Here is a 25045-nt window from a genome sequence, read left to right on the forward strand (position 1 = left end):
GGCGCGCGGGGCCTTACCTCTCTCTCTCTCTCTCTTTCTCCCTCAGGAAGGGCCTGCGGGGCCCCGCGGCGCCTGAGGAGAAGCCGCCACCCGCCCCGCCACAGAGCAGCGCGGCCCCCGAAAGCGCTGGAGGAGGCGGCGTTGGGCTGTTTGAGGCCCCGCCTCGCCCCCTTCCTCCGCCTGGGCTGCGTCGGGAGGAGGAGCGGGAGGAGCTGGCTTCGACCAGGGCGCGCCCGCCAACCAGCCAGCCAGCCAGAGACTGAGGGGCCGCCTCACCGCCCGCCGCCGGCCCGGGAGCTGCAGGCAGGCAGGCAGGCCGCGTCGAGCTGCGTCCCCGTCCCCGTCCTCCTCCTCCTCTTCCCCGCGCGCCGCTCCTCAGCAGGTGAGACGGGCCCGGCCTGCCCTCCCTCCCCGGTCGCGCCTCGAGTTGGCCCGGCGGCGGGGTGGCCGCCCTGCGCCCGGGGGAAATAAGGAGGGTGGGGTGGGGTGGGGCGGCCTAGTGGTCGAGGGCGTGCAGGCGGCTGTCCTCCTTCTCTCCTGCCCGCCCTTGCGCCTCGGCGGGGGCTCCCTCTCGCCCCGCCGGCGTCTCTGCGGGGCTGTTGTGTGTTGGGGGGGGGGCGGGCTGCTGTCTTTTGGGGGGTCCCGCCTTCCGGCCATTATCTCTCCGCGGTGCTGAAGGGGTTGGGGCGGAGGGGCTTCCTGGGCTTCGGAGGCCGCTCTCCCGTTTGGATCCGGGGGCTCTCCCAAGAACAAAGGGAGCGGACTCGGCTTGCGGGATCGGGCTTGGGGCCCCGCCGAGGTCAGGCTCCCGTTTCCCGCAGTTGCCAGCCAGGTGCTTCCAGGAATCTCGCGGCCGACCTGCGTGGGAAAGTGTACACGCAACACACACGCACACACACGCACCTCTTGCTGTCTGTCACGTGTACCAGGTAGTGCTTGGTGCACGAGCTCTGAATACACAACTTCCGTTAACCTGCGGTGGTTAAAGAACTGTTGCTGGATCCCTCCATCCCCCCACGAATTAGCGTAATCTCTTTTACAAAGCCATCTAAGCCACTTGACTGCTTAATGTTCTGAGGCTAAATTCCTTCAATATGAAGTCAGGTTCCGGGTCCCTTCTTGAGACCAAAGGCAGTGGCGTAGCATGGGGAGTGCAGGGGGGGCCAGCCGCACCGGGCGCAACATCTGGGGGTTAGGGTTATGGGGCGCAAATCCAGGGGTTAGGGGGCGCAAATTACTTGCCTTGCCCCGGGTGCTGACAACCCACGCTACGCCACTGACCAAAGGCATAATTTGTCCAGAGCATGGGGGGGGGGAGGGGAGTTGCTCCCCTTCCACCCATTGCCCCCCTTCTATGCTGCATTGTTGTTGACAAGATCCAGGCTACTGCTGTACTGTACTGCTTGCTGAAATACTTGGGTATTGAGGACAGGATGATAAGCCGGAGCTTAGATGGCCTCCCTCCTCTGTGAATAAATGTTCCACTCCTGAGTCTGTAGGGAAGCGGAGCTTCTTGAAGAGTGCTGGGTGTGTCATTAGGCTTAGTTAGGCTGCTGCACTCAAGCCAAAGTCATCATGAGAAAGGCATTTTCAAATGCAAGCGTTTTCAAAGTTTACAGGGATACTTAAGGATTTCATATACTTACTGTACTTGCTGACCTCAGACATGTAATTTGGAAATCTGTTCATTTATACAAAGTGAGCCATCCTAAGCCCAGGAAACCTACTCTGTAGATTCTGGAATTTGTACTGTTAAGTATGCGAATTTATCATAAGAAGTTATATGGGTGAACATCCTACATACCTTAATACAGTTGAATTGCCTTGAATGCAGCTTTACTGCTCTTTCCCATTGCTGAAAGGACCTTGGGATACAAGACTTGCTGAGCATAAATTAGCTGTATGTAAGACATACTGAGTGCAGAGCTTAGGAGAGTCCTTAATTACTGATGTAATTTCAGTGTGACTCCATTGTTTGCGTTCATCCTTTACTATTTTTTTTTTTTTTTTTTTGTTATACTTGAGACGCTGGTATGATTCCTTCTATATCTAAAATGTATGATTCCTTCTATATCTAAAAAATGATTCCTTCTATATCTAAATTCTCATATGCTTTGAAAACATTTGCATAACTCCATTTCAAGCTAGTGAATTTTGTCTGTAGCTAAGTATGTTTGCAAATTCTAAATTACATATGCCTTGTAGAGTCTGTTGGATTAGTAAAACACTTCTAGCAGCAGATGCTTGGGTAGCGAAAACAGCAACCACAACCAACACCAGACCACTGGTACTTGCTTTCAAAATGCTCAAGAACTTTTAACAGTAAAGTGTGCCCAGTTTTAGAAACTCATATATATAAGCTAATCGCCAAATGCCACCTTAAACCTAGGTTACAGTTGCCACAACAGAATGTCTAGGTACCTTTTTTATGAGTTTACAACTCATTAAAATATAAAAGAAAACAATCCAAAAGAAAACCAAGTCAGGCTTCAAGGGAAATATTTCAGATCCTTCTCCAACTGACATTTTGCTTTCCCCATATTTGTTTACCCATTTATTTTATATAGCTGCCCCATAGCAGAAGTACTCTAGGAAGCCAGCGTGGTGTAATGGTTTAGAGTGCTAGACTAGGACCTGGGAGATCAATGTTCAAATCCCCCCTCAGTCATGAAGCTTGCTGGGTGACCTTGGGCCAATCACAGCCTCTTAACCTACCTCGCAGGATTGTTGTAGGGATTAACTGGGGGAGGGGGTGAACCATGGAATCCTTTGAGGAAAAGGGGGAGGGTATAAATACAATAAATAAGTTCTTCTGCTTCCCTGCTTAAGAAAGCTTGGGGGGCAGCCAGGTGGAGATGTCAGTCATCAAGCTTGGCATCCAGAGATCTCCACGTGGTCCACAATTGGACCCATGCCAGTAGCAAAATGCGCCTTGCTAATTTCTAACACTGAATGCCCCTACTTAAACGTGTAGCTATGCGCATATTAGGACTGTGCTGCTATTTTTGGATTGAAGTCAGTCACGTACCAGAAAATTCAGGTTGTACAGTTAGTTGATTTGATGCTCTTCTGAAACAAACGTGCCCCCTCTGCTCCCCCCCCCCAAAAAACTGTGGGATAACAACATTTGATTCAATGTTGAATAAACGCCTTGCAAACCAATTGGAATTAATGCTCAGTAAATAGCCAGCTTTGCCCAACCTCCCTGCAAACTTTGTGTAAACAAATCAGGTTGAATAAACAGGGTGTCTGAAAGCAACCTAGCTCTCCATTACCCAGTTTCTAAAATTTAACAGTATTGTGTTATATTGAAGTCTTACAAGTTTGCACTGCACAAGTTTGTAGAATGGTATACCAAGTCTCACTTTCAGCACTGCCTGGTATTGACAGCGATGAGAATAACATGCTTTTAAATTATAACTTTAGCAACCCAGCAGAAATTCTTGTTCAGCCCATGATGAAATCCTTAATATCTTTTCTGCTCTCCATTACCACTTTAGAACAAATCTTACAACTTGAACTTTAAAAAAAAACCAAAAGCTTGTGCTCCCCAAGACCTCAATGAATCAGAATTGTTGAGTTGGGAGCCACTTGTCTCCAGTATATGCGACATCATCTTATTCCAGTGTCCTCTTCCTTTCGCCATTCTTGTCCCCTGGGATCAGAGTTCTCAATAAGAGAGTTCAAATTAACTAGCCTTGGCTACCTTGTCAGCCACACACTGTGAAAGGGGTTTAAAAAAAAGAAGCAAGTGTACATCCCTGCATATACTCAAAGCTGGAGATGGACAATGAAGGTGCCTGGATGTCCCTCCATCTTTGATAGGTGCTCAGATAACCCTTTGGACAAAGACACAGAACAGACCTTTCCCCTCGCTCCAAAGTGTGTGTGTGGAGGCTTGTTTTTCTGTTCTCTGCTCCAAACTTAGACCTAGAAAGAGGAGCAGTTTCTTTGACCTTGTGGTTGATATGAGATGTAGTATGTGATTGTGGGCAACACCCTGGGCCTTGTGGGAAGGTTGCATGTATGTCTTGGTGCTGACAAATTTGCAAGTAAGGCAAGCCGAAACTTGTTGAGTCCTGCATTTGGTAACAGTGAGAAAGAAAGGGCCCTACCAATGACTTTCAAGAGAGCTGAGTGCCCGGGAGAGGGGACTCTTAAGACCAACCAGGAGTTCCCTTTGTGTGGAGGAGCTCTACATTAGTGATGGGTGGAAAGTAAATTTGGATCTACTAGTAGATCTCTGGGTGGTGGGTAAGGATTTAAGCAGATTGGACAGGCCCACTCCTGCACTACACAGCTATGTCAGTATGTGCATAGGCTGGGCCCCTCCTCATGGTTGCTGAATTCTTTGGGAGCGGTGCAGTTGACTTGTTGCCCCCTCACACATGCTTTTGACGCAAAGGGGGTTTGCCTGCATCCCCCTAATGTGAAAGGCATCAATGACAACTCTGGGAGGGATAGGCAAGCATGGCATATGCAAACTTCTGTCTTATAAGTGTCTTCAGTGGGAAAAGAGGTGTAAACTTATGTCTTGTTGGAGAAATACTAGGAAAGATTTTTATAAGGTATTTTTGCTTCCCTGGGATCTTGTTTTGGGGGACCTGAAACATGTGCTGGACTTTTGTTTTGCTGATTGCTGTAGTTCAGCTATGTGAAGTGTTCCAGAGCTGATGAGAACAGGCAACATTGAACAAGTCTTGCTAAAGGCAAGGGTATATATACAGATGCAGCCCACCTGCTGTCTTAAGTCTTTAGATTATGAATTGTTAAATGCCCCACTTGCCCTCAAAACTGCTTGTATAGAAGGCAATTGTAGGGAGAGGAAAAGCTGAGAATGCTTTGGCCCAAGGCCACACTCTGACTTTATAGTTAAGCTGTGATTTGAAGTAGTCAAGGCTCTATCAACAAGACTATGTTCATGAGTCTTGCTTTTGTACCACATCTCCAACTTCCATTATAAATGCATACATTCCTAAAATGGAAACCACAAAGAGATTCTCTTTCTGTCTTTGGCCTGCATTTAATTAATCAGGAAAATGCAAGGTGGAATAAGACATTGAGAGTTTCTGCCTAACACTTACTGTGTTGATAATTGATCAAATTATTTTGCCATAAAATACCTTTGCTACCAGGGAAATAAAGACAAGCTTCAGTTACATTGTCAACTTACTGCACTGGCTATAATGAATCTTAGACTAACTTGCCAGGAGTATTACATTTCTTTGTTTGAAATGGAAGTAACTTAGTCAAACAAAGAAAATAGTCCTTTTACAGTTATTTTAAATGCACAAAAAACAGTATTTTAATGCCTTTTATCGACTTTTAAAATGTTTTTCTCAATTTCATTTTCAGTATATAGTATACCTGTACTGGGCCTTGGATTTGTATGTAGCAAATCTTGTCATTAAATTTATCTCTAAGCTAAAAATATTTCTATTAAGAGTTGTTAGTCTGTACCTGCTAGCAACAACATGGGGAAGTTGTTCTAATCTTCTTAACACTTACATTTGTGTATTCTAAACTTGGATTTCTTGTGAGGATGTGCATAATCTTGTGCTTTACATATTAAGTTTTATCCAAAACACTTTGTGCTTTTGTACAGATTGGTGTCACTACCTCCTTTCTTCCTATGAAGCTATTAGGGAGAACTCTCTGGTTCGTAATCAAACTGGTAAATAACCCCCTCTCAATCTGAAGTAATGTGGGTGACTATGAGACAGAATGTCTTCTTGTTTGCTCCTTGGCTATAGGATGCTCTCCATTAAGAGGCTCACCTGGTGCCTATTCTAATGGGGGGGGGGGTGTCAGGCAAAAACTTTGTATTCTCTCAGGTCATTTAGCACCATTTTCTGTTACCAACATTTGTCAGATTTCCTTCCACTGCAATAATATTTCCATCTGGGTATGCTAATGGCTGTTGCAGTGAACACAGTGTGAAGGGAAGATGTCCAGTAGACAGGCACCAGGGAGTTGCAGTGGCTTGGGATGAGTCACTAAGCAGTTGTGAATAAATACGTCCCATTCATGCATCACTTGTTGATTTCAGTAAATACCAATGTATCTAGGCTGCAGAATAAAATGTGAAACTGCCATTGTAATACATTGAAGGGTAGGCTATAAATACCCATGGTAACTCTTAAACCAGAAGCAGTGGGCCTTTGGCCCTCCAGATGTTGCTGGACTCTCCCCCCCCCCTTAAGTGTTTTGATAACTTAGTTTATTAAATCACTAACATGCTCAGACTGCTCAAGTGATGGAAGAACAGTCATACTGTATTCCTGAATGGTGAGGACATTTTCAGAGTAGATCGCTTCATCCCTGCAAAAAAATGATGGGATTTGCTATTTTGATAGCAGGTGTCGCGGGGATGATGGCATTAGTACAGTGGTGCCCCGCAAGACGAACGCCTCGCAAGACGAAAGCCCATAGGGAAATCTCCGGGACAGCGGGGAAATGCAGCGCGTCTTCCCCACTGTCCTCGGACCTCCTCCGAAGGCTGGCGGTGGGGCAGAGAGACCTCCTCCCACCGCCAGCCTTCGGAAGGCTGCTCCGAAGGCTGGTGGCGGGAGGAGGTCTCTCCGCCCCACCAGCAGCCTTCGGAAGCTTAGAAAAAGGGGGGGGAGGGGAAAAAACCCCGCAGGAACTCGCAAGACATTTTCATCTTGCGAAGCAAGCCCATAGGAAATTCGTTTTGCGAAGCACCTCCAAAACGGAAAACCCTTTCGTCTAGCGGGTTTTCCGTCTTGCGAGGCATTCGTCTTGAGGGGCACCATTGTAGTAAAGAGACTGAGGTAGTGCGTCAAGAAGGCCCCAATAGAAATCTCACTCTCCTTGGAGGTGGTGTCAAATTAGTTTGCTTTAGCCCCCATCTGACATGGTAATGTATGCACAATTCTTCAAATATTCAAAATATACATGCTAAGAATTATTATTAGGTTTGTGTTCCCAGAACATATTTTAGAAGCAGTAGGTATTGTCTACTGTTTAAAAGTGCCCTAGATAAACCACATGTTTAGGGAAGTAATGTCAGTATTTTAATTTGTTAAACAAGAGTAATTTGCCACTCTGCTATGCAGGACTTTATTCCAGTATTTACAAAATTTGTATACAGCCCTGTTCCAAATATCTCAGAGCAACATATGTGGTACTCTCTCATTTTATCATCAAAATCCTTTTAGGCATAAGATAGTGAAGGCCTCCTTCGCATTTAAGTTGTAAAATGTACACATTACACATCCAACTGTGTGCATTTGACATGCACATTATACACTATAGCTATGCCAGAAATTTGGGATGGACTACATCTCCCTGCTGGGTAGCTTGGAAGTCGAATGGAATCCGTTCCGGAAGTCCTTTCAACTTCCAAAACGTTCAAAAACCAAAGTGCGGAAGCTCCAGCAGCCAATCTGACGCCGTGGAAGCCCTGTTGGACATTGAGCTTCCAAAAATAGTTCATAAACCGGAACAGTCACTATCGGGTTTGCGGTGTTCCAGAGCCAAAACGTTCAAGAACTAGACTGTTCGACTTCTAAGGTACGGCTGTACATGCTTCCATGTTGTGTGAAATGTCCTGGATTTAGGTTTCCACGTTCAGCCACTGCATCACACCGATACATGGTCTTCTGTAACAGCACTAAGCTGTTGAGATTCACATACATTTAAGCAGGCTGTTACTGAAAACAGCACTCTTACAGACTTTGGCTGTAGGCATATTACTTGCATTTTATCTCACACTCCTGCATTGTGGCTTCTGTTTATGGTCTTTCTCATGGGTAGGCAAACTAAGGCCCGGGGGCCAGATGCGGTGCATTCGCCTTCTAAATCAGGCCCATGGATGGTCCGGGAATCAGCATGTTTTTACATAAGTAGAATGTGTTTTTTTATTTAAAATGCATCTCTGGGTTATTTGGGGGGCATAGGAATTTCTTCATCCCCCCCCCAAAAAAATATAGTCTGGCCGCCCACAATGTCTGAGGGACAGTGGACCGGCCCCCTGCTGAAAAAGTTTGCTGACCCCTGTTCTTTCTGATTACTTCTTATGGCCTTTAGATTTACCTTTACTGTATATAGATGGTACTGTTAAGAAGTTAGTAGATGAAGTAGACCAGCCGGGGCTTGCAAAAGTGCAGTCAAGCACTATGGTGATGGTATTCTCTTTCTACCTCCAAACTGGTCATGTTACATGACTCATAACAGTGATCTCTTTGCAGAGGGTGTTTTATTTTGTCTAGTTCTTCACAAGATGAAGGGAGGTTTAGAACTGTGGACCCTGTTTCCACTGCAGCCATGATTAACAAGGATGAATACTTACAAATATCCATTTAAAAAAGCAGAACCCTAAATTATATGTCTGGGTAGGCTTGCTTAAAAAAAACCAAAAACCTTTTAGCAAGCATCTCAAACAATATATCAAGGGTATATAATATTAAATATATGGCACCTGTAAAATACAAGTTCCGCAGATCCCAACAGTACTTTTGTATTGTAGTCCTTCTGCCTTGTAGTGGTGGACAGCTTTTAGTTGCATAAGATCTTTAAGAGTCCAGTACTTGGCTGCCTCAGTTCTGAAAATATAACTGGTACGCTTTTACTCTTTCCAAGCAAACTGTCACAAAACCCTGTTGTCACTAATTTGACAACCTTATATTGTAAATGCATATCCTATGAGCTTTACATTGCACTTCCTATGCAAGTTTGCTGAGAAGCGTCAGTCTGCATAACAGTTAAGTGTATGTTACAGATAGGTAGCCGTGTTGGTCTGCCATAGTCAAAACAAAACAAATTCCTTCCAGTAGCACCTTAAAGACCAACTAAGTCAGTTCTTGGTATGAGCTTTCGTGTGCATGCACACTTCTTCAGATAACAAAACAAAACAAATTCCTTCCAGTAGCACCTTAAAGACCAACTAAGTCAGTTCTTGGTATGAGCTTTCGTGTGCATGCACACTTCTTCAGATACCTAAGTGTATCTAAGTTAAGTGTATGTAAGTCGAACTTTCTGAATAGTCCTTGTATCTAAATGTATATACAGTGGTACCTCGGGTTCCAAACACTTTGGGTTACAAACTTGCGAGGCACCTTAGATTTTCCCCCAGATACTTCAAACCATGAAGGCTAAATTCAGAGTTCACCCCCCTTTTAAAAAATAGGTGTGTTAGAGGACTTTGAACTAGTTTTATATGTGATTATGTCCACAAAGCAGAAACAACTGGAAGAGTTGTAACTCAGTGGTAGATCACGTTTTTCATACAAAAGGTTGCAGGTTCAATCCCAAGCATGTTAATTTTTTTTATATCTAAAAGCTGAAAGCCATCCTTATTCAGAGAATAATTCTCTTTGCTTGATTCTGTTATGCTGAGCAGGTTGTGTTTCTATTACTGTAATTGTTTTTGAAGTTGGTCTAAGCCATGGGAGCATGCTTCTACTTATTTTGTAGCTATTGTACATTTTAGTTACTGAACCTCCTTATGAATGTTTAAAAATCCTTATTAATTCAAAAAACATTTCTTCACCCAGGTTCCTTCTTTGTGTGAAATATCTGAAATCCAAAAATGGCAGCAAATAAGCCCAAAAGTCAAAATTCTTTGGCTCTGCACAAAGTCATCATGGTAGGCAGTGGAGGTGTAGGAAAATCTGCATTAACGCTGCAGTTCATGTATGATGAGGTAAGAGTGTGACAATCATTTTTTTAAAAGAAGTGTGTTCTCAGGCTGTATATGAACAGGGAGTCTAATCACTACATTTTAGTTCCTTTGGCAACTGCTTCAACAAACCTGAGCAGACTAGTTCTTTCAGCTGGAAAGATTTTTGTATGGTTAATGGCAGGGGTGTGGAACCTTTCTAACTCAATTGTTATCTCCCCCACCCCTTGCAGACCAGGTTTGACACAATGTCAGGCTACTCTTTTTTGCCCACTGTTTTCTGCAGTGCTTTGAATTGGACTGCTGAAAAATCAGCTGATTGTTGGATTGAGCACTTCTTGCAAGTCAAGAGATGCAGAGTTACATTAATAAAAGGTTGTAGAATTTTGCCCTAGCTGCTGCTATATTTGTTTAAAGAGTCCAAGAGACTTGATCAGCAATTGTTTTTCAGTATGCTTTTATTTACAGCAGTTTAATTTTCAACTTTTAATTAAAATGCTATATTTATACAGTATTTGTACCTATACTAACAAATAACTATAAATACAATAGTCATATTGTATTAAAAACTAATACAACCAAGGTAACAGTATTGTTTAGCTTGATTACATAGAAAGCAATATTGATTGTAGATACTGATTTTTCTACATTAATTCTTATTCAAACAAACCATCCGCTGTTATGAATTCATAGTATTTTGGATTATTTAATTTCAACAAAGCTTCCAAAATAACTCTTTTGCCATTCTATAGGTTCATGCTGCTGGCCGCATATAATTCTCCACAGTTTAATTGATGACTATTTAGGATTGCCTAATTAACAAATATTTGTCAGAATTAAACTGGTCTTTCGTTTGAAGTTCGATTCATTTTTCTCATTCCAACACTCCTCATGTTAACTTTATAGCAAATTGAACCTCTGATAGAACTTCATGTTATCTGCCTAATTATTACTGGATATTGCTGGTGTAGCATAATGGCTGTGTTTGCCTTAAGAATTAGAAAGTTCCCTGATTACATCTTGCCTCTGCCATTGTCAGGGGCTCAGGAGCAGAGGCACAGGGGAAAGAGGAAATGGAGAGCGAAGGGGAAGAATCGGAGGGCAGCGTAGGGGAATATGACAGTGGCCCGAGAGATTCCATGAGCCTCTCCAGCGAATCAGAAGATTCCCAGAAGGGGGCGCCGATGGCCAAGGCAAGGGGGGTCCCAGGGGGGATGCACCAGAAGCAAGGGGCCAGCGGGGACTCCCAAAGCAGCAGCGAGAGATCACGGCCAGCTCCCCCACCAGAGCCTAGTGGGGGGGAAGAGTCCCATGCATCAGGGCCAGCGTCTCCTCCAGTGGGGAGAGAAGATGAGTCAGGGCTGACCACGCCTCTGTTGGAGAGTGAGGGAATGGAAGGGAGGTCAGGCCCATCTAGCCCCCCCGAAGGGGGAAGCAGTGACAGGAGCAGTGTAACGGTCAGGAGGAAGGTTGCCGGCTGGGCGCGGGCGCCAAGTTCAAATGTACAGGCGCGCGGCACAGCAGAAAGCCCGGATTGGGAACCAGGTCCTAAAGCCCGCCGGAGGCAGGGGGAAGAATCAGGGGAGTCAGCGTCAGAAGAGTCCAGAAAGGACAAGACCCCAGCGGACAGGCGGACCCAGAGGAGGAAAGAGCAGAGGAAGAGGTGGAGCAGGGCTAGAGTCTTAAACTGGTGCCTGGGGGGAGGAGATTCAGACGGAGCTTCAGCCGTCTAGAGTTCAAGACGTAGAGCTGCGCGCCGCGGCTTTGAAATCGAAACTGAACTTCAATAAAGACTTTTGTATATAACAAGAACTGGCGTTGGTCCTTTGTGAGCTGGGACCTAGGGCAGCTCTGACAGCCATGAATTCACCAAGTGGCCTTGGACAAGACACTCTCACAACCTCTGGTCTCTCCCCCACCCCCAGGGTGGTTCTGAGCCACTAGATGATGCATGTGAAACACTGAACATTTTAAAGTTCTATATAATGTTGCCAGTATTTGGTCAAGGAATGTTTCTTTGGAATCCCTGGTGGAAGTTACCAAAATAAGACTGACTCTGTTTCATTTCTTGCCAGTTTGTGGAAGACTATGAGCCTACCAAAGCAGACAGCTACAGAAAAAAAGTAGTTCTAGATGGGGAAGAAGTCCAGATAGATATATTGGATACAGCAGGGCAGGAGGATTATGCTGCGATTCGAGACAACTACTTCCGAAGTGGAGAGGGTTTCCTCTGTGTATTCTCTATTACAGAGCTTGAATCTTTTGCTGCTACAGCCGACTTCAGGTAATTGGATGTGTATGAGAGAAACTGGTTTGTTTCAGTGAATTCAGTATCTTATTTTTACTGTCCTAAATTGTGGCTTTGTTCCATGCTTTTCTGGCCTATAATATTGCTGCAGAATATATGTGCATGGTTAGATAGTTAACATCAGCCTATACTCCAGGCCTCTCCATCAATAATATTGGAGAGTTTTAAGGAATAAACACCTAAGAAGCAAGGCCCTTGATGGGGATAAGTAAAGGTAAAGGGACCCCTGCCCGTACGGGCCAGTTGTGTCCGACTCTAGGGTTGTGCGCCCATCTCACTTAAGAGGCCGGGAGCCAGCGCTGTCTGGAGACACTTCCGGGTCACGTGGCCAGCGTGACGAAGCTGCTCTGGCGAGCCAGCACCAGCGCAGCACACGGAAACGCCGTTTACCTTCCCGCTAGAAAGCGGTACCTATTTATCTACTTGCACTTAGAGGTGCTTTCGAACTGCTAGGTGGGCAGGAGCTGGGACCGAACGACGGGAGCTCACCCCGCCGCGGGGATTCGAACCGCCGACCATGTGATCGGCAAGCCCTAGGCGCTGGGGTTTTACCCACAGCGCCACCTGCGTCCCTTGATGGGGATAAGAAACCACTATTATCATGGCCACAGATGGGATGCAGCTAAATAGGAATAAAGGGAAAGAGGTCCTGAATTAAGGATACAGATAAGGCAGACAGCAGAGGCAACAGTCCAAAGAAAAAGAACAACTTCCTGCAAAGTAAAAGTTGCTTCTTTATGGCTACATTCCATACATATTTCCACAATCGACATTGTGCTAGTTCACATAAAGCCCCCAGAATCAGCAGACATAGTCCTTACATAGCCTTAGCAGCTTAATATTGCATTTTTGTTCATCGTAACTGTTGGGTGGCTGCTGTCTGCTGAGTAGTGCAGTTCTTATAACACAGATGCATTTTCAAGGTCAAACATGAGAAACAAAGGAGTTGGAGGTTACAGTTGGCTCAGTCATTCTAGCCAATTACTCAATAACTCTTACACAAATGTACTTTGTTCAAAAACAATTAAACCACCAACATAAAGTATCCGCCTCGCAATGGGAATCGGGAGCTGCACTCCCAAGATTGATGTTTATAATACAAATATCGCATCATGGTGTAAGAGCTTCATTATTTATTTTGAAAAATGAAGCTTTCCTGAAAAAGAAGGCATGGCACACCTGGTATCTGAATAAATGTCATATATAACCTATTTTTAATGACACAAAACACTATTGGGTTATTTACTATGTTGGAAATTCTTGGTTCCTGTTGTGTCCAGCATTAGTTGTTGACATGGCTGGGGATCTTTTTAAAGTTCTGAAGCCATGAAAGATACAAATATATAGTGACTGCTGTATCACTTCTGCTATGCCATAGAACAGGACTGAATCAGGGGTAGAACACACTTGAATCATCTTGTGGTTGTTTAACGTATTTAAAAGATTTATAGTGTGTCTTTTATTGATGCTGGTGCAAAGAGTGGGGTACCACAAAATAAATTACATGATTGAATTTATGTCTGAACAACAGTAAAACAAGCCGAGCCACAATAAATGAAATATTAAGGCAGGTGAAAACAGTAGAGGCTGCAACAATCACATGCTTAAACACTTAAAATGCCTGAACTTGTGTTAACTTAGAAAGCCTAGTTTACCTTTGTATGCTGTATAATTTTTAAAAGGTAGAAGGAAGCTTAAAATGACTACTGGCCTTTCCAGTTGTTGATTAACTCATTGTGTGCCTACTTGGCATTAAAAGGTTTTGTGTGCTAAACACTCAGTGAATATTCAGTGCCAAATATGGTGACTGTTCTCTTTACTGAATTGGTCACATGGGAGGAAGCAAGCTAGAGTCTGGCTTCAGGCTTTGCACAAACGAGTGCTCACGGTTTGCTCATGGTTTGTTTCATTCCAAACATGCCACAACCGATAACTGACAACTGATAAGTCAAGGGTTATTTGGAGAAAAATCACAAGCCCAGGTTTCTGCATCGCAACAAGCCAGATGCTTGACTTGTTTCTTCCCTTCTGCATCACAATCAGGACTTGGGAAGGAGCACGGTACCCCATACATTAAATCGTATGAGCCAGTGTGGTGTAGTGGTTAAGAGCAGTAGACTCGTAATCTGGTGAACCGGGTTTGCGTCTCCGCTCCTCCAAATGCAGCTGCTGGGTGACCTTGGGCTAGTCACACTTCTTTGAAGTCTCTCAGCCCCACTCACCTCACAGAGTGTTTGTTGTGGGGGAGGAAGGGAAAGGAGAATGTTAGCCGCTTTGAGACTCCTTAGGGTAGTGTTAAAGCAGGATATCAAATCCAAACTCCGCTTCCTCCTCCTCCTCCTCCTCCTCCTCCTCCTCCTCCTCTTCTTCTTCTTCTTCTTCTTCTTCTTCTTCTTCTTCTTCTTCTATTTTAAACTATTTTGTGGTGTGCATAGTGGGCCACTGTAAACTGAATCACAGTGAATAAAAGTTTCTTTGCCACTGAACATTGAGGAAGTGTTTGCTAGACAGCATATGATGGGCACAATTGGTATAGATTGCCTCTTCATTCTTAAGTGCATGAGGCTGGGTCTTTATTATTGTCTCCTAATCTAACTTCAGCATTTAATTTCTGTTAATTCGAGATCACAGATTCCACTGTAGGTTTGCCAAAAGTCCTCTTGAGTGGCAAGGATTCTTTCTTTAAAAATTAATTTTCAAGAAAATGAACATAGAAAATATACGCTCCCCTAACAAATGCCCCTGTCCCTTCCTCTCCAAGATACATAATTTTTATGGGAAAACATTGCTCCAGAGTTGTACAGTGAGGGGGAAAGTATTTGAACCCCTGCTAAATTTGCCCGTTTGCCCCCTGACGAAGAAATGACCAGTCCATAATTTTAATGGTAGGTTTATTTGTAGCTGTGAGAGACAGAATAACAACAGGAATCCCAGAAGACAAAAGTCAGAGATTGATGTGCATTATAATGAGTGAAATAAGTATTTGATCCCCTTGCAAAAGATGACTTAGTACTTGGTGGCAAAAACCTTGTTGGCAATTATAGAGGTCAGACCTTTCTTGTAGGCGGCCACCAGGTTTGCACACATCTCAGGAGGTATTTTGTCCCACTCCTCTTTGCAGATCCTCTCCAAGTCAGTAAGATTTCAAGGCTGATGTGTAACTACTCGAACCTTCAGCTCCCTCCACAGATTTTTGATGGGATTAAGGTCTGGAGACTGGCTAGGCTACTCCAGGACCTTAATGTGCTTCTTCCTGAGCCACTCCTTTGTTGCCTTGGCCGTGTGTTTTGGGTCATTGTCATGCTGGAATACCCATCCTCGACCCATTTTCAATGCCCTGGCTGAGGGAAGGAGAAGCTCACCCAAGATTTGACAATACATGGTCCCGTCGATCGTCCCTTCGATGTGGTGAAGGTGTCCTGTCCCTTTAGCAGAAAAACACCCCCAAAGCATAATATGTCCCCCTCCATGTTTGACGGTGGGGATGATGTTCTTGGGGTCGTAGGCAGCATTCCTCCTCCTCCAAACACGGTGAGTTGAGTTGATGGCAAAGAGCTCGATTTTGGTCTCATCTGACCATAACACTTTCACCCAGTTCTCCTCTGGGTCATTCTGATGTGCATTGGCAAACTGCAGACAGGCCTGTACATGTGCTGTCTTGAGCAAGGGGACCTTGTGGGCTCTGCAAGATCTCAGTTCTTCACGGTGTAGTGTGTTATCCACTGTTTTCATAGTGACTATGGTCCCAGCTGCCCTGAGATTATTGACAAGTTCCTCCCGTGTAGTTCTGGGCTGCTTCATCACCGTTCTCCTGATCATTGCAACTCCACGAGATGAGATCTTGCATGGAGCCCCAGACCGAGGGAGGTTGGCAGTTCTTTTGTGTTTGCGAATTATTGCACCAGCTCTTGCCACCTTCTCACCAAGCTGCTTGGCAATAGTGTTGTAGCCCAGCCCAGCCTTGTGCAGGTGCACAGTCTTGTCCCTGACATTCTTGGACAGCTCTTTGGGTCTTGGTCATGGTGGCTACTTTGGAATCTGCTGGATTGATTGCTTCTGTCGACAGGTGTCTTTTGTACAAGTACTGTGACGAACTGGGATTACAGGTAAGACCTCTCCCTTACTGCAGGTGCTTCTAATCTCAGCTTGTTACATACAGTGAAGATACCAGGTAGCCTGACATCTGGCTGGTTGATAGGGGATCAAATACTTATTTTACTCCTTATAATGCACATCAATCTCTGACTTCTGGGTTTCTGGGGGTTTTCCTGTTGTTATTCTGTCTCTCGCAGCTATATTAAACTACCATTAAAATTATGGACTGGTCATTTCTTCATCAGAGGGCAAACGGGCAAATTTAGCAGGGGATCAAATACTTTCCCCCCTCACTGTAAGTAGTGGATGCCACTGTAAATGATGTTCTGTTGAATGTCCAATAAAAGGATATCATGTCACTATGAAATCGTCCCTGTCCCTTTTTCCAGCTAATGCTTCGACTTCTTTAGTCAATTTTTCTGAAAGTGCTATAGACCATGTTTTTTGCAAATATTCTAAAGACTCTAATTGTTGTGGGCAATAATTTGTTGAGCTGCTTTTCAGAAGGAAAATGATTAGTTCTTTGTATCGTAGATTGGCATTTTCATTCTTAAAAAGGTTGGAGTGCAAAGTGGCAAGGATTTTGGATAGCCTTTATCTAGCATGAAATTCATGTAGGAACTGCCACAGGTGTGTTGGGACAGAAGCTAGTCTGTTAAGCAGGCAGTTGTGACATGACTGTCAGTTAGGTATTTGGGGAGTAATCATGTTGATAGTTTTATAGTTTGATATCAAGGTTAAATTAATCCAAAGGTTAACGTCAGTGGTAAAATGTAAAGTCTGCTTCACTATCACTTTAAAATATTTCCCTTTTTCTATAAAAAACCTAATTTATGTATTGTTTCTGCTTAATAATTCTGAAAGTAAATATCTTCATTAATCTTGATAATCCTCTATAGCGCTACTTGGTCAGTTTTTTATTGATGTTAAACTGCTAATTCTTGTGTTTGGCTTCTCTTGCATTACCATCTCATCTTCAAAGTTATCCTCTTATAAAATTTATAACAGGCTCATCTGTTAGTCCTCTTTATGTGTGCTATCAGTTAACAGTTTATAGCTTCTTACTTGCTACTCCTTTTCTGACTGTTCTCCTGTGTAGGGTCTTTGCAAGTTGCATATTGTGAATACCTAGCACCAAGTTGGTGATAGCACATGATGGGTAACAGCAAAAACATATGTTTCTTTCACCAAGGTTGTATTAAAGTATCATATCTGAGAAATCAAAGAAGATTAAACTGCATGGGTCTTAAAATGTGTTTTTTCTCTTCTCTTCAGAGAGCAGATTTTAAGGGTAAAAGAAGATGAGAATGTTCCATTTTTGCTAGTTGGTAACAAATCGGATTTGGAAGACAAAAGACAGGTTTCTGTAGAAGAAGCAAAAAACAGAGCTGATCAGTGGAATGTTAACTATGTTGAAACGTCTGCTAAAACACGAGCTAATGTCGACAAGGTAAAAATTTACCGTTTCCCAAATACATCTTCATCAACCTCTGATTCCATTTGTTGTTTGTCGAGACTAATTATTAATGTTACCCTGACTCTTTTGTGTATTGCTCATTCTTCTTCAAGATGAATGCTCTAACAGGTAGCTGAACAGAAGACATTCAAATGGCTCACTAATGAGTTTCGCTGGGGTTTGTTGGAGTGAAGGAATGGGTTTCCCCAAACCCAAAACTGACTGTGCACGCAGTTTTAAACTGCACCAAAATCCCTATTTTTCCTTAGCTAAAATGCATAAACTTTGAGCCGTTGAGCAAATGCATAACAAGAACATAGCTCTCTCCTTTATCAGTTTGTGACGTCAGGGATGACCCTGGCTGGTCTAGGGGAACAGAGCAGACACGTCCGTGCCTTATCTTATGTGCTGACCACAAAAGACGCACTGACTGAAGTCCGGGGAAAACGCCAGAAGTGTGTTTCCAGAGATGATGACCTCTTCCTCCAAGATAAGAGTAGGAAGAGAAAGATCCTTTTATGGTCAGGAGTGCAGGAAGGAAATCCCTTTTATGGTTAAGAGTGCCGGAGCAGGAACATCTGTGATGTCAACCTGCGTGTACAAGCTGACGTGGCTGGGGAAGGGGGAGAGGGTGTCTGGAGGATATATATACTGCATGAAACTTCTCGTTTCTTTGGACTTGCTATGGACTTGATCACGCAAGTGCCTTCTGCTATCCGGAGAGCAGAATAAACTCCTTGAACCAACCTCGGTGTCATTTGACTTCCTTCCTCCTGTCCCGGAGCAACGCAGACCCAATCGGTGAACTCAAATAAGGCTACAGGAGTTCAAGCAATGGGCTTGAACATTCCCTCTTGTATGCTTAGCTGTAGAGAACATTTCCTGGTTTTTCAAATTACCATTTCCTATGATGCCTCGGTTGCTGCCTGTAAATCAGGGTTGCAATCCATAGTTTTAAGTCCAGTTTGCAGGTAAGTATTTCCAGTTCAGACATCATGGGAAACTGCAACTTAACAAACCAGAAGCCGACTTCCGGGTTGGCGCCTCCAGCAATGGCTGAGCTCCTCCGATCGGGAGGAACTTACTCCGTGAAAAACAGGGTCTGACCACCACGGCGAAGGCGGAGACCCATTGAAATCATAAGCGGGAGAAGCTTGTGAACCTGGGATTCGGCTGGCACCTTTTGCACCTCCCCTACTCGCGGGGAAACCCTGTTTTGGGGATCCGGAGCGACGTGGGGTGAGTGGCGCGGTGCTTTGAATCGACTGCTTCTTTCGCGGAGTGAAGCCGCATTGCTGTTGCTGGAGAGCGCTGACTTTTTCCTGTGGACAATTGGATTTTAAACAACTACCTGTGAGTAGAACGGAAAATTGGATCTTTAAATACCTTAATTTGGCGCCGAAGCGGGAAGGTCATAAACAGGAAGTCCGCCTTCCGCTTTTGTAAATAGACTGAAGCAAAGACGTTACAAGCTAAAGTCTTTGAAAGCTTTTGACAAAGGATTAAATCTCCATCGGTTAAAAATACAACCCCCCCCCCCCTTGGAAGCAGGTGAAGAGGGGGGAAATTTTGAACTTAGTAAGCCTGCAGGAGTGAGGGGAGAATCAAATTACCACAGCTCTGAACCTGGGAACGGGCTGCCAGATGACGTTTGGGGAAAGTTCATTGACAGAACGGATTTGACAGCCAGCTAAAATAAGAGTAAGATACTGTTTCCATTGTCCTCTTCTGCATTTAAAATGGAGGAAAAGTAACTGAAAATCGAAACTATGTTTATTGCTTGAGTTGTGCTTGAAAGAACTGATACAAGTGGAGACTGTTTCCCTCTAGAGGGAACAAAAAAATTCCTTCCAGTAGCACCTTAAAGACCAACTAAGTCAGTTCTTGGTATGAGCTTTCGTGTGCATGCACACTTCTTGGTATGAGCATACCAAGTTTCAAGTATGAGCATACCAAGTTTCGTGTGCATGCACACTTCTTGGTATGAGCTTTCGTGTGCATGCACACTTCTTCAGATGCACACTTCTTCAGATACACTTCTTCAGATACACTTCTTCAGATACTCCCTCTAGAGGGAGCTTTTGAAACTGTTATAGGAGTGTAACTGGGAGATCTCCAGCTGCAAGATAAGGATTCTGAGAACCAGAGATTGACCTTGGACCATTCAAAATGTTGATAGGAGAAGTTATTGTGACTGCATTATGTAAGATAAGCCATTCGCTGGAAGAGCTTCATAAAAAGATGGATGACATGACTTTTAAAATTGATAATTTGGAACAGAAAGTGACTAATTTGAGACAAAAAGCGAGTACCAACACAGAAATAATTCAGGACCTGGCACAGGAACCTACTTTGGCAGAACAAACAGTGGAGGAAAAGGAGAAAGTTGTTGTTTTTGAACCTAAAAGAACACAAGCAGGATCCTTAGTTTTACAGAAGCAAATTGAGGACTATAAATTGAGGCCTTTTATGATTGAATCTAGAAAAAGTCAGACTTTGAGGATTGGATCCCGGCTTGGACTGAAGAAGGAAAGTTGGAAAGATCCCTCTATCCAGGGATTAATTGACTTTTGGGACATGGACTTGGATTTGGAGGAGATTGAAGTTTTGGGGGCCTTTGGATTTGGAGGAATCTTGAAATACATCCTGAAACACTTTATAGACCCTAGCTTCAACTATGGAAATTTGGCTGAACTGTCCAGAAGGAATAAAAATATTGTTAGGATGGAGTTTTCTCAAGATTTGCTCTCTAGCATTAAAGAATATGAAGAAGATCTGCAGAAGGGACCTGGAAAAGAGTTAAGAGCCTCAGACATAAGATCTCCAGGTTGATGGACTATATGGAATTGACGGAAAGGACTGGCAGAATCCGAAACCAGGGAGAGGAGTTGATGGAAGAAGATTGGAAAATTTAAAGTTTATATATAGAAATATCGCAAAATTAATGAGTGATAGAAAAATGGTGGATTGATATTTTATGGATTTAGCAGAAATGTTATAAGGAGTTAAGTATATAGAAGTATTTTAGTTATAAGGTTAAAATAAGGTTAAAAAAATGTTATTTATAATATGATGGAGAATAGAGAAAGATGGAAAGGATTTGCTGAAATAACTAGTAGAAGTGGAATACAAAAAGGGAGGTGAGAGGAGGTCGAGGAAACAAGGGAATGAAAGAAAGAGTATCGAAAAGGGGGGATGTATTTTTTTTCTTTTAAATTGTTTTGTTTTGTTTTGTTTTATTTAGGGTTAGGGTTAGGGAGTGGGTTTTGTTTGTTGTGTTTAGTTTAATGTGTTTAGTTTAATGGGTTTAGGTTGTGTTTTGTATTGTTTATATATTGTATTGTATTGTCCTTTTTTCTTTTTTTTTCTCTTCTGTCTTCTTTCCTTTTAAAAGTAATAAATATTATTATTATTTTTTTTAAAAAAGTAACAAACCAGAAGCCTTATCGCAATCTGGTGTGAGCAGTGATGGAGCTTCAGGCGGGGGCGTGGCTGGCGCGTGTCCCGGGGGTATGGCATGCCGCCTGCGGGGGCGTGGCAGCCAGCGTGGGCAGGGGGACAGCCGCAATGGCATCCCACCGGGATCGCGCTGCAGGGGGCGGTGCGCTCCCCCCACCCCCTCTTCCTTCACCAGTGGGTGTGAGACAAAGTGGGGTTGGGGTGAGATGGAGTGTTGATGCTCATTCTCTAACAGACTATGGCCTAAACCTGCTTCCATTTGTTCTGAGTGGGATTAATTCCAGTCTAAGGAAAGTAGTTGCTGGCGACTGTGTTGCCCCTATAAAGGGTGAAGGGTAGGTTCTGACTTATATTGTTGAAGGAGATATGAGCTATAATGCTTATAGGTAAACTGAGGTTTAACAGTATATGAGCTAGTGTGTGTGAGTGTGTGTGTGTGTGTTTAACTTCTTTCATACTCTTCTTTTAAAGAATTTGATTATATACCCTAGGCAGAAAATGCTATCGTCAGTGTCTTAATCTCTTTCAAATGAGGTGGAAGGCAGTGGTGTAATTTAATCAACTCATGTTTTAATGATCTGGTACAAAGGTGAAAACTTCTTAAATCTTTTGTTTTTTTAAAAAAATGACAACAATAAGAACCCTATAGTTCTTAAAACTTATTCTTCGCTAGTTCTAAGTACTAGCTCTTGCCTTGCAGAAAATCTGCTTGGTAAAAGGTTAAGGGGCTTAGTGGTTTAATATGCAAACCTCTCCTTTCTGACCTATATACAAACATGACTGCATAACAGGAAAGTCCTTTTTAAAAACTCAGATGTTAGAAATTGGGTCACTAAATGTAAGTTGGCTTGTTTACTCTGAGCAATGTGGTACTGAATCGTTATTGACTCACTAGAATATGATGGACAGCTGTTTCCTAGAAGTTTTCTTGGCTTCTAATTTGAGCAACTGGTTCTGTAGCACTCAGGAATATTTTCATGCATTAAGGGTCGGTGGCAGGCTAGTTTGCATTTAAGCAAGATCATCCTTACTTCCATAGTTGGGTCACATGCAACATTGATTTACCGGTTTCTGGCATGTGACTTCATATCCGCTTTATGATTTTAGCAAGCTATGCTTAGCATGGCTCCCTTTCCATGGAGGCGCAAGTTACAGCAACAGCCAAGGCGACATTTTTTCAGCTTCGCTGCATCAAGCAGTTGGTTCCTTACCTTTCAATGTTCCATTATTTTAATGTTGTATTTTATTTTTGTTTTTAAGTTGTAATCATTCATCTTGTTTTTATTATTGCTTGTAAGCCGCTCTGAGCCCGGCCTTGGCTGGGGAGGGTGGGGTATAAATAAAAATTATTATTATTATTATTATTATTATTATTATTATTATTATTACTACTACTACTACTTACATTATTAACAGCAGGTCTGAATAGATATATTTTTGTTTTCTTTCTACTTTCTATAGAATTCTGTTAAAGAAAAATATGAAAACAGTTTTAACCCTACAATACATTACCACTCATAGCTGAAAAGGAATGAAGCCGAACCTCTTGGTTTACTTAATAGCTTAAAAATGCAGACTTTGATTAATGTTTGCACACATGTACTAACACTTGTATTTTTCTTTCTAGGTATTTTTTGATTTAATGCGAGAAATCAGAGCAAGAAAGATGGAAGACAGCAAAGAAAAGAATGGAAAAAAGAAAAGGAAAAGCCTAGCCAAGAGAATCAGAGAAAGATGTTGCATTTTATAATCAAAGTTCCAAACTCTCATCATCCCTTGATCATACTAATAAAATCCATAACTTATAGCATGCCATTTGGAGGCTCCTATGACTGAAATTACTCTTAACAGTTTGGAAATTGTAATGTACCACTTAAAGCATGAATTGGGACAGCACTGAAAGTCTTTCACTGAAAAAGTTTAATGTGGCTTCAAGAGAAGCAGAATTCAACCCATTTCATAACTTGCTGCCTCTCACCATGGTTCTTCTGAATGTAGAGGGGTTTTTTTCATGGGCAGTCCGTCTTGAACTGTAAACAAAGCATTACCTTCTATCATTTCTCCTAAAGCATACAGTTTTCTATCACCCAAACTTCACTTTGTCTTCTACTGCCTTGGAAACTACAGCAGTGGTCAAAACTAAGCAAAGGTAGTGTATATATGCTTTTTTTTTTGCAGTTATAAGAATATGCAAATTAGAGAAGAGAAACGAGCTCTGTTCTCTGCTTCTATTGGAAGTCATTTATACATGGAATTAGCTTAGACAAATGGTATAAACTCATGAGTATATTTGAATATGCCTTAATTTAAAAAAAAAAGCTTAAAAAAAGTTAACGTAGTTAAGGGTGTATCTTCCTTGTGATGCCCTGAGGTGTGTGCATCGCTGTGAAAGCGTATCCTTCAGTGTGGAGTGCAGTTTTTGTGAGCAATTTTGCTAACTAGCTGTGTGCTAGCAGTATCTCTGATCAGAAAAGTGTGCCATACTCTGGGTCTTTAATAATCCAGAGCATACTATTAACCTGTGATTCAATGAAGATTGCTTTTGCTTACAGTGGAAGGGCCGTCATATACATCTGAGATTGAATATAAAAAGAGGGTGGAGCGCATTTCGGTCAGAAGTGGTCACATATTTCTTAATGCACAGATATTGACACTGCCCTTTGGTAACTACTTAATTTGGGTAAGGTATCTTCCTAGGGTTGGGGCACAGTGTGGGACAAATAGTTGCTGGTAGATGTGTTCTTAGAGCACAAATTGATCTTGCTCTTAGGGCTGTCTGGAAAATATAAATTTTCCATTTTTCTGTCTTGCTCCTGTCTAAGGCTTTGGAAATGTTAGCTATGCATTACCTAATGGGAAAGCGTTATAGCTACTTTTTCTGATATCAGTCAAACACCCCACTATACTTTGCAGTATGGAAATATTGGCCATGTGCTTCCATAATCCCTCATTGATACACTAAAATGTATTGCCCTTTACTGTTCTGCTTTTTGAAATATAATTAGTACATTTAGTATGTGGAATTGAAAGATAAAGCACTATCTGAGGCTTTTAAGTTTCTTGGGTGTAGGTGTAAAGGTTAGATCAGTTACAAAAAAAACACTTTTTTATATACATGTGTGAATTTATGAAATGACAGTTCAAGATGTGTCTGAGCAAACTAGACAACACATATTTAACATGCTAACAAGTAGACATTAGGAATGTGGCTGTTTAGAGAACACTTGTTTATCAAAACTTTTTGTATGTACATTCTCCTGTAGACGCTACCATGTGCAGAATTAGTTCTTGATGTGCCTGGCCAAGCAGATTGGTCCTCATCTTATTGTGTATTTGTTTTCAGTCTGTCTAACCAGGGAGTTTAACCACTAACATTGATGTTTGTGTAATGGGAACCAAGGTGTTATGAAGCCAATGGACACAGAGAAACTATTGTCATAGGCTGATGCCTTACCAGATTCTTTTTATTTGCTATTTGAGCCATTGACTATGAATAAACTTTCATTTTTAAAAAAAATATTTTGTGGAATGCTAATTACAAAACTTTCATTCGAGATGAGTGACTTTACCATTGCTTCTGTTAAGTTTTTCCTGTACAGTGGTACCTTAGTTGTCGAACAAATTGGCTCCTGAACGTCGCAAACCCAAAAGTGAGTGGTTTGCAAACATTCTTTGGAAGCCAAGCGTCCGACGCAGCTTACATGACTTCTGATTGCCTGCAGGAAGTTCCTGCAACCAATTGGAAGCCACGCCTTGGTTTGCGAACCATTCTGGGAGTCGAACAGACTCCCGGAACAGATTAAATTTGAGAACCAAGATACCACTGTATATAAAATGGATTTCCTAACTTGTTAAAGTCCAGGAATCTGCTCAACTGAGATTATATTGTTGATGCTTCACAAATGGAAGTCTGCATTGAAAGTGTGATTGTTGGGCAAATTAGTAATCACAGAGCTGTGTGAAAGTAACCTATTACTAATCCGATGCACTGTAGAACTTTGTGCCCTGCACTCTCCTGTGGCCATTTCCCACTTTCCCTACTCCCATCTCAGTTCTTGCCAAAACAGCGCGATAATCCAAATAT

The 25045-nt window shown here is 42.8% G+C and overlaps 1 protein-coding gene across 1 annotated transcript; it reads left to right on the top strand.

Annotated features, from left to right (window-relative positions):
- The first annotated feature begins 9518 nt into the window (after nucleotides 1-9518).
- Nucleotides 9519-24478, top strand: RALA (RAS like proto-oncogene A). The gene is made up of 4 exons (XM_081834865.1): nucleotides 9519-9667; nucleotides 11719-11927; nucleotides 17322-17496; nucleotides 22589-24478. The coding sequence occupies exons 1-4, from the start codon at nucleotides 9554-9556 to the stop codon at nucleotides 22709-22711; spliced, it is 621 nt and encodes a 206-aa protein (XP_081690991.1). The 5' UTR covers nucleotides 9519-9553; the 3' UTR covers nucleotides 22712-24478.
- The last annotated feature ends 567 nt before the right edge of the window (nucleotides 24479-25045 follow it).

The sequence above is a fragment of the Podarcis erhardii genome (genome assembly GCF_964252035.2).
Source record: "Podarcis erhardii genome assembly, chromosome: 12".
Taxonomy (NCBI): domain Eukaryota; kingdom Metazoa; phylum Chordata; class Lepidosauria; order Squamata; family Lacertidae; genus Podarcis; species Podarcis erhardii.

Excerpts from the sequence above, each read along its gene's own strand:
- RALA (XM_081834865.1), top strand. The coding sequence starts at position 9,554 with ATGGCAGCAAATAAGCCCAAAAGTCAAAATTCTTTGGCTCTGCACAAA. Across the intron at positions 9,668-11,718 it reads TGCAGTTCATGTATGATGAG|TTTGTGGAAGACTATGAGCC; the intron begins GTAAGAGTGTGA and ends ATTTCTTGCCAG. Across the intron at positions 11,928-17,321 it reads GCTGCTACAGCCGACTTCAG|AGAGCAGATTTTAAGGGTAA; the intron begins GTAATTGGATGT and ends TCTTCTCTTCAG.